A 12,446-nucleotide genomic window follows, 5' to 3' on the forward strand; every position below is an offset into this window, starting at 1 on the left:
CAGTGTTCCCTCTAAGCTGAGTTAGTGTGAGCTCACACATTTTTGTCTTAGCTCAGGAAGGATGGCTCCAGGGCAAACTAATTTAGCCAAATTGCTTGCTCACAACCTTAATGCCAGTAGCTCACAAAGTAGAATTTTTGCTCACAAGACTCTACAGCTTAGAGGGAACATTGAAAGGAGCTATTAGGATATTTAGAAAATACAGAAATAAAGTCCAGACACTTAAATAAGAATGTCAGAAGAACACTGGAGTCCAGATGAACACAACATCTTGCGTTTGACAATCTTCAAGGTGGACTCCGGTTATTATCTTCAATAGTAGATTCGCTGTGATGTTTTCAGTTCTCAAAAGTTGATTTCAGATACCATCAAAAGTCAAATTTCAGAAGACAATATTTCAAAATGACTATACAGTATACAGATGGAATCTATCAAGGTGAAGAAGTATGTACTCCATTACAAATCTGTATACTCATTTTGAAATTTGTCTTCTGAAATTTGACTTTTGATGGTATCTGAAATTTGACTTTTGAGAACTGAAAACATCACAGCAAATCTATTATTGAAGATAGCCGGAGTCCACCTTGAAGAAGATTGTTGAAACAAAAGATTTATCCAGAATCTTTGTTGCATTATCTATACTCCAGTGTTCTTCTGAAGTTCTTATTTATGTATTTGGACTTTATTTCTGTATAAGGGAAGATCTTTTCTCACTAACCTGTTAGTGTTCTTTGAGGGGGTGAATAAACGTGTGGACAAGGAGGACCCAACAGATGTTTACCTTGACTTCCAGAAAGCTTTTGATAAACTTTCTCATCAAAGGCTCCTAAGTAAGCTCAAAAATCACGGGATAAAAGGACAAGTCATTTTGTAGATCAGAAACTGGCTAATAAATAGGAAACAGAGAGTGAGTATAAATGGGAAATTTTCTCAGTGGAGGGTGGTAAGTAGTGGGTTACCGCAGGGATCAGTACTTGGTTCAATGCTTTTTAACTTGTTTATTAATGATTTGGAGTTGGGAGTTAGAACAGATAAAAGGAAGTCCTTCTTCACCCAAAGAGTGATTAACACATGGAATTCACTGCCACAGGAGGTAGTGGTGGCTACAAGCATGGTCGGCTTCAAGAGGGAATTAGATAAGCATATGGTGCAGAGGTCCATCGGTGGCTATTAGCTACAAGGTATACATAGGGACTCCAGGGCAAGTGATGCTCTGTCTTCTTGGTGCTTGTGGGGGACGACAACAGTGGGAGGGCTTCTAATGTCCTGGCCCCAATGCTGGACCTCCTGATGGCACTGGTATTTTTGGCCACTGTGTGACACAGAATGTTGGACTGGATGGGCCACTGGCCTGGCCTGATCCAACATTGGCTTATCTTATGTTCTCTTGTTTTCTAAATATCATAGTAGCTCCTTTGTAATTTTTGCACTAATTTTTGTTATATAAATTACACACAGAGACTAATAGTATTTATTTAACCATTTTATTAACATCTTTCCACACAGCTTGATTTCTTTATGTTCCCACACCTTTTCGGCTGTGCTTCTTTTTAGTTTCTAGGTGGGGCCTGGAGATCTGCTATCACAAGGGATCTCCAGACGACCAAGATCAACCCCCTTGGAAAAAATGGCTGCTTTGGAGGGTACACTCTGTAGGCATCATGCCTAGTTTCACCCCTCCTTAGACCCTGCCCTTCCACCTCCATATCTCCAGGACTTTCCGACTCAAAAGTTGGCAACCCCAAGCGGATCAGGTTACATGGCTACCTCTGCTCACGGAGCCCTCCCAAAGCAAGTCTGCCAAGCCTCTCTGCCCACCTGACATGGCCTGATCTTTTTTTGTAGGGCTGAAGGACATGAAGAAGCGCCTGCACCAGGTAGACTGTTTGCTGGAAGTGCATGATGCCCGCATATCCTTCTGTATGTCTGACGGGAAGCCTGGCAAGGTTTTCAGTAGCCCAAGCAGAGGATAAATGTGTTCCCCCCCAGCCCACCCCACACATAACGCCCACCTCTGTCGCCCTTGCTGCTGCCGTTTAGGTCCAGTCTCAGCACCCATGAAAGCACTGTAAGGGCTTGGCTGGACCTGGGCAGCAGTGGGTTTCAGGATGGGATGGCACTGTTGCCTCTCTGTGCATGACCCATGTCTGAGAGCAGGCCAAGCCCTTGTGGTGCATCAGTGCCTACTGTTAACAGTCATTTCCTCTCTGCATTCAGAAGCCAGTCCAGGAAAGACTGTTGCAGAATAAATTAACTCGTCATGCAGAGAGAAAAAAGCATTTCAGCAGAGCCGCAGTGGTGGTGTGGGGGGGAGGGCGGGGCTTGGAGCTCCCTGCTGGTGCCCGCTGGAGGTCGCCGCCGGCTGTGGGGAGGACACACTTCCGGTGATGTCAGGGGGGGTGGCATATGCTAATGAGAGTTATGCTAATGAGTCCCCCTAGCTCTTTTTCTACGAAATGACCCCTGCTTGTTCCTGTCTGTAAAATACCAACAAATGAGGTCTCTGCAAAGCTGCAAGTTTGGAGACAGACAGGGTTCCAGCTTTCTGGGGTTTACCTGTCATTTATTTATTTATTTATTTATTTAAGTGGCATCACTGCATGTGAAAAAATGTAAATAAATAAATCAGTTAACAGTGTAAAAATACAACCCAAGATTATAAAACCAACATTAAACAACCACTGAACTGCTGAAAAATATTCATAAAACATTCCTCAAGCTAGAAGCAAGAACTATAGAGAGCTAAGAAGAAAAGACCCCTTGGTTAAAAACCTAGTTAAAAGGAAAGATTTTGGCTGGCTTCTTAAAAAATTATTAAAAAGCATTTAATATATTTTTAATTAATATAAACAATCTGTTGTAGAGCCGAAAATCAAAATGACCAACCATCAAAACTGTGTTGCATTGAAGGAATTACATCCTTGGCACATAGAAATTCTAAAACTGGTTTCCATATTTTGTCACATTCAAATAAGGGAGCTACCATACATAAATCCCCAAAAAACGGATTATGCATAATCCTACCCATCAAAAAATGTTCCCAGATTTTCTGGTACCATTTTTGAGCACGGGTCCTGTGACGGGTTTCCAATTCCTGGCAACAACCAAGCAAGCAGAAGCAACTCATGTAGAGACAAGATATTTGGTATTTTTATCAAGCAAAAAACCGCCCCAGAAATCCAGTAACAAAAATTCTGGAGAGTAAGGCAATGTTGGATATCTCTTTATGAACCACTGAACCAGATGGCACTCCCACCGAATAGGTAAAGCGGTACCTTCCTGCTTACAGGATCTCCATCACAGTGGGCTCAAAGACTTGTTCCTCAGGTTTAATTTGTGTTTGCCTGTCAAGACCTTTCCAGCTTAAATTGCCATAATTGTGGCTGCAGTCGCCAAACGTCTTCTTCAGGCCTACCCAAACTTTGGGGGGGGGGGGCTGCCATTCCCTGCCCTTCTTTGGCTCCTTAGCGCATGCACATCCCACTCTCTGGCCGGAACCCTATGCTGCAGGACGCCCTGGGTGTCCGTCCACACTTGCTGGTGCTGAACAAGATGGACCTCGCAGACCTGACACACAAATCGGTAAGACCAAGATAGGCTCTGCCTCCTATTGGCCACTATGAGTTTGACACCAGGACTCACCAACAGGTTGGGATGGACCACTGTGGGCTGGTGCCTCCTTGCTTTCCTTAAGCAGCCCTTGCTCTTTGGTCTGATTGGCGGCTTTTCAACCCAGAGTCAGGGAGCAGTTTTTACTGATGGTTTTCAGGACTGGGGGAGGCAACATTTGCTAGCCGGCATCAAGCAGTAGCAAGAAAGTGCCGCACTGAATCATTTGTGTTTTCTGCAGACCTTTTTGCCAACTGATTGGCTTTTAGTTACGACAAATTCCTAAATTTGTTAAGCCTGCATGCTATGTATTAACTTGCACAGATGGACCTTGTCCTTGGATTCATTCAGCTTCATCTCCCAGCTTGTAGCTTCCTGATACCTTCTTTCATTGGGAAGCCGTTTATGATATTTTCTTGTTCAGTTGAACTGACTTAACAGATTGCCATAGCGGCAACCACCTTTTCCATTCCACGTGCAAGGCATTGTCTAAAGATCGCGCTACCACCACATGCTTGTGACCAAAGTTCCCTCTAAGCTGAGTTAGGATGAGCCAGCTCACAGTTTTTAAGCCTCCGGCTCACACATTTTTGTCCTAGCTCAGGATGGCTCGAGAGCAAACTAATTTATGCAGTAGCCAAATCGCTCGCTCACAGCTTTAATGCCAGTCGGTCACAAAGTAGAATTTTTGCTCACAAGATTCCACAGCTTAGAGGGAGCCTTGCTTGTGACATTGCCTTCTGCGTCTGTGATCCTGCCACAGTCTTTGAGATTCCTGCGGCTCAGAGCCGAAACGCCTGTGGCTGTGTGGTTTCTATCAGGAGAGCCCCAGCACAAAAGGCTGCCTTGCAGAAGTATCCTGAATGTAAGCTGTTCAGGCTTTCCTCTGATCGATACTTTCTTGCTTTCAGCGGATTCTGGAATGTTTGGAACAGCAAGGGGTCAAACACATCCTTTTCACGGATTGCCTCAAGGATGAAAATATTGAGAAGGTACCGTTCTGTTAGAGTGTCTCTATGGATGGAACTTGGAAGCAGTGTGACCTAGATCGCTGATTCCTGCTTGGTGGATGAAGTAAAGGGACCTGGCCCTTCGTCCTGGCCTTTGAGTTGCTGCCATTTGTACAGTGATCCATCAGAGAGAGGGGGAAATGGGCAGTATCCTCTTCTTTTATTTATTTATTAAAACATTTATATCTCTTGGTACAAGGCAGTTTATAAAAGTAGTTAAAGCATCCCCAGCTAAAACCAAAGGTAAAATAACAACCCCCTAAATTTCTCCCCCCTTAAAAGGCACCTGCTCTTCAAATCCCCGTCAAAAGCCCTGGCAAACAGGCAGGCCCTGCAGTGCCTCCGGATCTGTCCCGTCAGGGAGCCGTTCCCCACGGACAGAGTCACGATGGAAAAGGCCCAGGCTTTGGCCAGTGCCAGATGGGCCTCCCTAAGGGGTGGGATAGCCAGCAGACGGCTGCCGACAGATGACTGTAGCTGGCGCACAGGGGCATATGGAAGGAGACAGTCCTTCAAATAGGTGGGCCCCAGGTCATGAAGGGCTCTAAAGCCCATACCCAGCGCCTTGAAATGAGCCCAGAAATAGATTGGCACCCAGTGTCGCTGTTTCAAAATGGGCCACATATGTTCCCAGGGGCTAGCCCCTGACAGCAGTCACTGCCTCATTCTGAACCAGCTGGAGTGTCTGAGCTGTCTTCAAGGGAAGCTCCATGTAGAGCACATGGCAGTAGTCCATCCATGAGGTCGCAGAAGCACAGATCAGCGTGGCCAGGTTAAAGAGGATGTTGGCAAATCAGACACAGCTGAGAGAAGGTGCTCCTGGGCCACCCGGCCAGCCTGCTTTTCAAGCAGCAAGGCAGGAGCCCACCAGCACCCCCAAGCTCTTGACCTGCTCTGGAAAAGCCAGCGTTACTCCATCCAGGGCAAGCGGATTCGGTCCCTGTAGAATTCAGCCTTTGCAGCCCGCAGTTGTTGTTGCTCAGTCGCACAGTCGGGTCCGACTCTCCGCGACCCCATGGACCAGATCACGCCAGGCCTTTCCTGTCTTCCGCCGTCCTCTGAAGTTTGCTCAATTTCATGTTTGTTGCATCTATGACACTGTCTAACCATCTCATCCTTTGCCGTCCCCTTCTTCTTTGACCTTCAATCTTTCCCAGCATCGGGGTCTCCTCCAGTGAGCGCTGCCTTCTCATTGGGTGGCCAAAGTATTTGAGTTTCAGCTTCAGTCTCTGGCCTTCCAGGGAACAGTCAGGGTGGATTTCTTTTAGGATTGATTGATTGACCTCTGTCTTATCTGGATTCAGCTTCAGTTTGTTCTGCCTCAGCCACCTGACTGCAGCCACAGTGCCCCAGTTCACAACCAGTTCAGAACCAAGATGGACATATCTGGAGGTCTGAATAATGAAATATAGAGCTGGGTGCGTATTGGTGATGCCCAACCCCAAAGGTCCGGATAATCTCATTCGGTGGCCTCTCTCTCTGTCTCTCTCTCTCTGTTTCTCTGTCGCTCTCTGTCTGTCTGTCTGTCTGTCGCTCTCTCTCTCTCTCTCTCTGTCTATCAGCGTAGGTGAGAGAATAGAAACCTGTGGCACCGCATAAGACAAATTCCACCCTGATGATTCTGCACCTTCTGTGGAGACTGTGTGTGTCCGGTCATGCAGAATAGAGTAAAACCACCGAAGGGCTACGCTCTTAATACCCACTCCATAAACAAGCCAATGGTCGGCTGTATTAGAAAAGCCACCCCACAGCAATTCCTCTGAAAATGTTCTTGCCTTTCTTTGCAGATTGTTCCCCTTGTCACAGAATTGGTCCACAGCAGCCAGCGCTATCAGAGGTCTGAGGTGAGTCCTGCTGGCTCAGTCGGATCCTCTGGGGGCCAGCGTGGCTCTTGTTTTCCTCGGTAGCAAGCGAGGCCAATGATTAGGAAGGCTCTCCTTCCAGCCCTGTGGGAACTGCTGGAATCCTCTCTTGGGAGACGACTTTGCTTTCACGGAAGAGGCCAGGGCGCAGACCAAATCCATATCGGTATCGCTGCAGAAATGCTGGTTGGTTGCGTGTGAATGCCCAGTCCCTGGATTCTTGATGCTGAAGTTCTTGAGCAGGACTTGAATCCCAGCAGGCTCTGCCCTGTAAGGTCACCTGTCCTGCCTATGAACCAAAGGAGGTGCTGCAACCTGTTCCTAGTTTTCTTAATAACTCCCTGAAAAGGTGACAGGTGGGCTCTTACCCATTCGGTTTTGTTCCAGAATATTGAAACTTCCATGATGGTCATTGGTGTGCCAAACGTGGGGAAATCCTCAGTCATCAATTCAATAAGAAGGTTGCACCTCAAAAAAGGTATCTTCTTTTTGTTTGGTTCCTTTGGCTTTGTCAATGAGTTAACACTGAACTTTGTAGTGATACCCGGAGGGGGTGGGGCGGTATTCCTAACAACTCGGTCGGAATAAAATGATGGAATTCGTTGACAGGAAACGTTTTCCTGTTCTTCGCATTCTGTTTTGAAGAACCGCACAGAATACCTGAGCAGACGGTTCTGTCATCTTTGCTGCTAGTTAATGGTAGAGGAACATGGAACGCGGGCAGGGAGGGGGCGAGGGGGCTGGAAGGAGAAGGTGCCAGAAATAAACAAACAAAGGTTTTCTAGCCCAATGAAGTTCTGGTAGTCCAGCTTATATGACGTCTCGTGCCTGGTGGCAGTTCTGACTCTCAGTCGTGGGTGGTGCCCATAACTTTGGAGGTGGAGCCACATTCCTTTGGGTTTCTTTCTTTTCCAGTTTCCTGCATGTGCTTTTGCAGACCCACCCCCCACTACCAACGAGGAACTATTGTGAGACAGGATTGATATGCTCATTCATTCAATTCTTGCGGTGCCTCCTGTTCGTTACTGCAGAGACTCCCGTCTTTGTAGCCCCTAATAACCTTTTGTCCCTTTTGGAGACCCTTAGCAATGCCACATCTGTCACGGCACCTCCCTGGAGTGGTCTGAGGCGACGTGTGTTACGCTGCCTCCTACCCTCCCTCGGCAGTTCCTGCTTATTTCTCCTTTCGCCTTAGATGTTCTAGTGGAGCCCAAAGAATAGGGTAGCTTCTAAAGTTCCCTGGACAGACCTTGCCACGAAGGCATCATTTCCCCCCTCCCCTTGCCACTTAGGCTTATGGGTTCCACAAAAAGACTGCAGATTTCTCTCGCCTGCCACACCACCTCACTCAGTCCCGTCTTCTTGAAAAGCTCCCTGAACAAACCCAGTCAACTCCACCTGCTGGGGGACAAGCAACTATCCACTCGTCACTCACTTCACTGATCCCCATCCCAACCCCCCTCTTCCCTACCTTAAAGGCACACATTTTGAACCACAGCAACCATGCATATAAATTGCTATAAAACAAGTAATATTAGAGGTAACTGAAATAGACCTGAAGCTAGAACCAGAAGTATATTTCCTTAATATGTGACCAGATGGGATAACTTTCAATGATTCATGTCTGATATTATATATACTTAACTATGTCCAGAATACTTATAGCGAAATGTTGGAAATCAGATAGAATACCAAATAGAGAAGAATTAACTATGAAAATCTTGGAAATAAAAGAAATGGATAAGATAAATATGATATTAACAGAGAAAGAAGAAAACATATTCAAAAAAAGATGGCAAAAATAGATAGATGGATAGAGAAAAATGTATAAGGAAAACTCCAAAATTTGTTGTCAAGACTTTATATTTTGTTTACTTTTTTGTAATGGAAAATGACAAATAAACTATATTAAAATAAATAAATCCCCACATTAAATCGCAGAAACAAAACACAAAATATTTACATTGCAGAACATCATACCCCCTCTGTTCATTTTGGCCTTAGACAGTTGAGTTTTCAAGAGACAGTTTGGTGTAGTGGTTAGGAGTGCAGACTGTATCTGGAAGAACCGGGTTTGATTCCCCGCTCCTCCACATGCAGCTGCTGGTGTGATCTTGGGTCAGTCACAAGTCCTTTCAGAGCTGTTCTCTCAAGGGCAGTTCTCAGGAGAGCTCTCTCAGCCCCACCTACCTCACAGGGTGGCTGTTGTGGGGAGGGGAAGGGAAAGGAGATCATAAGCCGCTCTAAGACTCTTTCGGGTAGTGAAGGGCGGGGTATAAATCCAGTCTCCTCCTCCTCTTCTTCAGCACCTTTTGTTTATACTGTTGTCCAATTTCCGGAATCCTACCACATTGCTCACTGGAGGTCTGAGTTGAATTGCTTTTCATAGTTTGCAATCTGCCTTGGAGTCTCCGTGGAAAAGGTGGGCTGTAAATGAAGTTAATAATAGCAGTAACACTGAGCGCACTCTCTTGGGAGTCAGCCCTGTTGAATGAGCTGGGACTTGGCCTGAGGTAAACCTCCTTAGCATTGCTCCCTCTGGTACCCAATAAATGTTCAGCAGTTGGGAAAACCAAGTCCCCAGACAGCAAAGCTGACGGGCAGTAGGTTCCAGATGGACAAAAGGAAGTACTACTTTACACAGAGAGTGATTAAAATGTGGAATTCTCTGCCAGAGGATGTAGTGATGGCCCCTGGGATGGGCAGCTTTAAAAGTGGACTAGATAGATTCGTGGAGGGATAAGTCTATCAGTGGCCTACTAGCCATGGTGACTGAGGGGAACCTCCACATGCAGAGGCACTAAGCCTCTGAATCCCAGAGCCAGGCCGCAACGTCAGCGGAAGGCCTCGGCCTCTATGCCCTCTTGTTGGCTGTCTCATAAATGGGCATCCCTAAATCTGACTGCCAGAGAGGGACCAGCTGGGCCCCTGTGCAGTTGACCTTTTTTTGTTCTGCCCAAAGGCTAGTTGGCTGTTGCCAGAAAGGGCAGGAAGCTTCACTGGGTTCAGGGTTACCCGGGACAACCGTATCCTATCTGGCTTCCAGTTTCAGCTGAGAAGGGAAAGGGCCGTTCCGTGCGCCTTGGTGTTTAGTCATGCTGGCCACATGACCACGGAAACGTCTTCGGACAGCGCTGGCTCTTCGGCTTGGAAACGGAGATGAGCACCGCAACCCTAGAGTTGGATTTGACTGGCTTTCGAGCAAGGGAACCTTTACCTTTACTTTACCTTTCTCTACTTTAAGGAGTCTCAAAGCGGCTTGCACTTGCCTTGCCTTCCTCTCCCCACAACGGGCTCCTTGTGAGGTAGGTGGGGCTGAGGGAGTTCTGAGAGAACCGTGACTGGCCCAAGGTCACCCAGCAGCAGGGTTTGTGGAGGAGGAGTGGGGAATCAAAGCCGGTTCTCCAGGTTAGAGTCCGCCTCTGCCCGACACTGGCTCTCAGTTAGTAGCCACAGAACTTGTAGAGAAGTGCCTTGTATCCTGTGTGTAACAGCTTGGGTTTTTTTTCTTCCCCTCCTCTCAGGGAAAGCCTCTAGTGTTGGTGCGGAACCAGGCATTACCAGAGCTGTCCTTACCAGAATCCAGGTAGTACAATAAACCCTTGGGAAAAAATGGGAGGTGATGTGAAGGGACAGTGGAAAACTATTCTGTGCCTGTGAAAGCATTGATGGGCCTTCTGTCTGTGGGAGAGGGGCACACATGGCAGGGGATGAACCAGAGGGATTGGGAGACTCTGGACTTAAGAACATAAGAGAGAAGCCAATGTTGGATCAGGCCAGTGGCCCCTCCAGTCCAACACTCTGTGTCACACAGTGGCCAGAAACACCAGGTGCCATCAGGAGGTCCACCAGTGGGGCCACGACACTAGAAGCCCTCCCACTGTTGACCTCCCCCCCCCAAGCACCAAGAAGACAGAGCATCACTTGCCCCGGAGTCCCTATCTGTACCTTGTGGCTAATAGCCACTGATGGACCTCTGCTCCATATGCTTATCTAATTCCCTTTTGAAGCCGTCCATGCTTGTAGCCGCCACCACTTCCTGTGGCAGTGAATTCCAAGTGTTAATCACTCTTTGGGTGAAGAAGTACTTCCTTTTATCTGTTCTAACCCGACCGCTCAGCAATTTCATGGAGTGCCCACGAGTTCTTGTATTGTGAGAAAGGGAGAAAAGTACCTCTTTCTCTACCTGCTCTATACCATGCATAATCTTATAAACCTCGACAAGCATGGACGGCTTCAAGAGGGAATTAGATAGGCATATGGAGCAGAGGTCCATCAGTGGCTATTAGCCACAAGGTATAGATAGGGGCTCTGGGGCAAGGGATGCTCTGTCTTCTTGGTGCTTGGGGGGGTCAACAGTGGGAGGGCTTCTAATGTCCTGGCCCCACTGGTGGACCTCCTGATGGCACTGGTATTTCTGGGAACTGTGTGATACAAAGTGTTGGACTGGATGGGCCTTTGGCCTGATCCAACATCGGCGTCTCTTATGTTCTTATGCGCCAGTTTTTGGAGACTGTAAAATCTCGTCACCTCCCTTTGTGTTCCAGGTGTGTGACCGGCCCCTCATGTTCCTCCTGGATACCCCCGGAGTGCTGTCTCCCCGAATTGAGTCTGTGGAGATCGGCTTGAAGCTCGCTCTGTGCGGTGAGGGGACTGCGGGGGGCGGGGGGGCAGGTGTTCTGTCCACCTGGACGGTGATGGTGCTGCCTGGGTAGGGGTAGGGGTGGACAGGAGGAGGAGCCGGCCCGGTGGGGCCGTGGCCAGAGGGAGGAGAAGCGAGCAGGCCACTGAATGCTCTCCTCTCTGCCTTGAGGCCCGAACATCTGGGTTATTTGGTGCCCCTCTCTGGAGTTCCAGGGGAGCGGCACCTTTCTGGAGGAATCCAGCACATCTGGTGGTTCCCTCCTTTTGCTGCCAGTGGATTCTTTGATGGGCACAGAGTGGCTTAACTCGCATCCACCTCTACCAGGTGTCTGGAAGGGTGGTTTGGAGTCTGGGCATTTTGCCTGCAGCTAGGAGCCTGCTGCTTTTTCACCTAGGGACGATCCGGGACCACCTGGTAGGCGAGGACGTCATTGCCGATTACCTGCTTTACACACTGAACCGTCAGCAGCAGTTCAGGTGAGGCGATCACATAGCGCTGGGGAGAGAGCTGGGGGTGGTTGCCCACCCCCAGGGGCCTGACTCACCCGTTCCTGCGGTTCTCCCCCACCCCGCCCTGCAGCTACGTGGAACGCTACAAAATGACCAGCCCTTGTGACGATGTGGAGACGCTGCTCAAGAGCATTGCAGTGCACCTGGGCAAGACCCGCCGAGTCAAAGTGTTGACGGGCACAGGTAAGTCGTCTTTTCTTTTTCTCAGCCAGCCTGTCTACGTGCCAGTCCTCCTGCGCTTCGGCTGCTTGGTTCCTGGTCTGCCCAGAGATTCTGTGACTTGGCGTGGAAGGGGCATGACTCGCCCGACAGGTGATGCCTGGCCCTGGAGGTTGCCAGTAGGGATGGGTGTGGACTGGGACCCAGTGCTTGGCCCGTGAGCCCGGTCCATCCCATCCCGCCAACGCGGACCTCCCACCACCAGTGAACCTCCCGGGAGGGTGGTGGGCAATGTTCCCTCTAAGCTGAGTTAGTGTGAGCTAGCTCACAGTTTTTTAGCCTCCGACTCACACCTTTTTGTCTTAGCTCAGGAAGGATTGGCTCCAGAGCAGACTAATTTATGCAGCAGCCAAATCGCTCGCTCACAACTTTAACGCCAGTAGCTCACAAAGTAGAATTTTTGCTCACAAGACTTCACAGCTTAGAGGGAACATTGCTCCTCGCCCTCCTTCCAGAGGCAGGGCTCAGCCGGGGCTTTTGGATCCTGTTGCCCGGACAGCACTGCGCGGTGCGAGTGACCTCTCCCTTCCCTCTCTCGGCAGGAGACATGACGGTGACGGCCCCCAACTACAACGCTGCGGCGGTCGACTTC

At 48.6% G+C, this 12,446-nt stretch overlaps 1 protein-coding gene across 1 annotated transcript in view; it reads left to right on the forward strand.

Moving 5' to 3' along the window:
- Window positions 1-12,446, forward strand: part of MTG1 (mitochondrial ribosome-associated GTPase 1) — a gene marked incomplete at its 3' end in the record, with an annotated part of 13,819 nt that extends 1,373 nt beyond the window's left edge. The window contains exons 2-11 of the mRNA XM_015407200.1: window positions 1,846-1,910; window positions 3,478-3,582; window positions 4,521-4,601; window positions 6,407-6,463; window positions 6,869-6,959; window positions 10,006-10,067; window positions 11,029-11,125; window positions 11,521-11,602; window positions 11,706-11,818; window positions 12,397-12,446. Coding sequence (XP_015262686.1) covers window positions 1,846-1,910; window positions 3,478-3,582; window positions 4,521-4,601; window positions 6,407-6,463; window positions 6,869-6,959; window positions 10,006-10,067; window positions 11,029-11,125; window positions 11,521-11,602; window positions 11,706-11,818; window positions 12,397-12,446 — 803 coding nt within the window. The remainder of the gene's footprint in view (window positions 1-1,845; window positions 1,911-3,477; window positions 3,583-4,520; window positions 4,602-6,406; window positions 6,464-6,868; window positions 6,960-10,005; window positions 10,068-11,028; window positions 11,126-11,520; window positions 11,603-11,705; window positions 11,819-12,396) is intronic.

Source organism: Gekko japonicus, unplaced genomic scaffold (assembly GCF_001447785.1).
Source record: "Gekko japonicus isolate JY-2015 unplaced genomic scaffold, Gekko_japonicus_V1.1 scaffold2412, whole genome shotgun sequence".
In the NCBI taxonomy this organism is placed as follows: Eukaryota; Metazoa; Chordata; class Lepidosauria; order Squamata; family Gekkonidae; genus Gekko; species Gekko japonicus.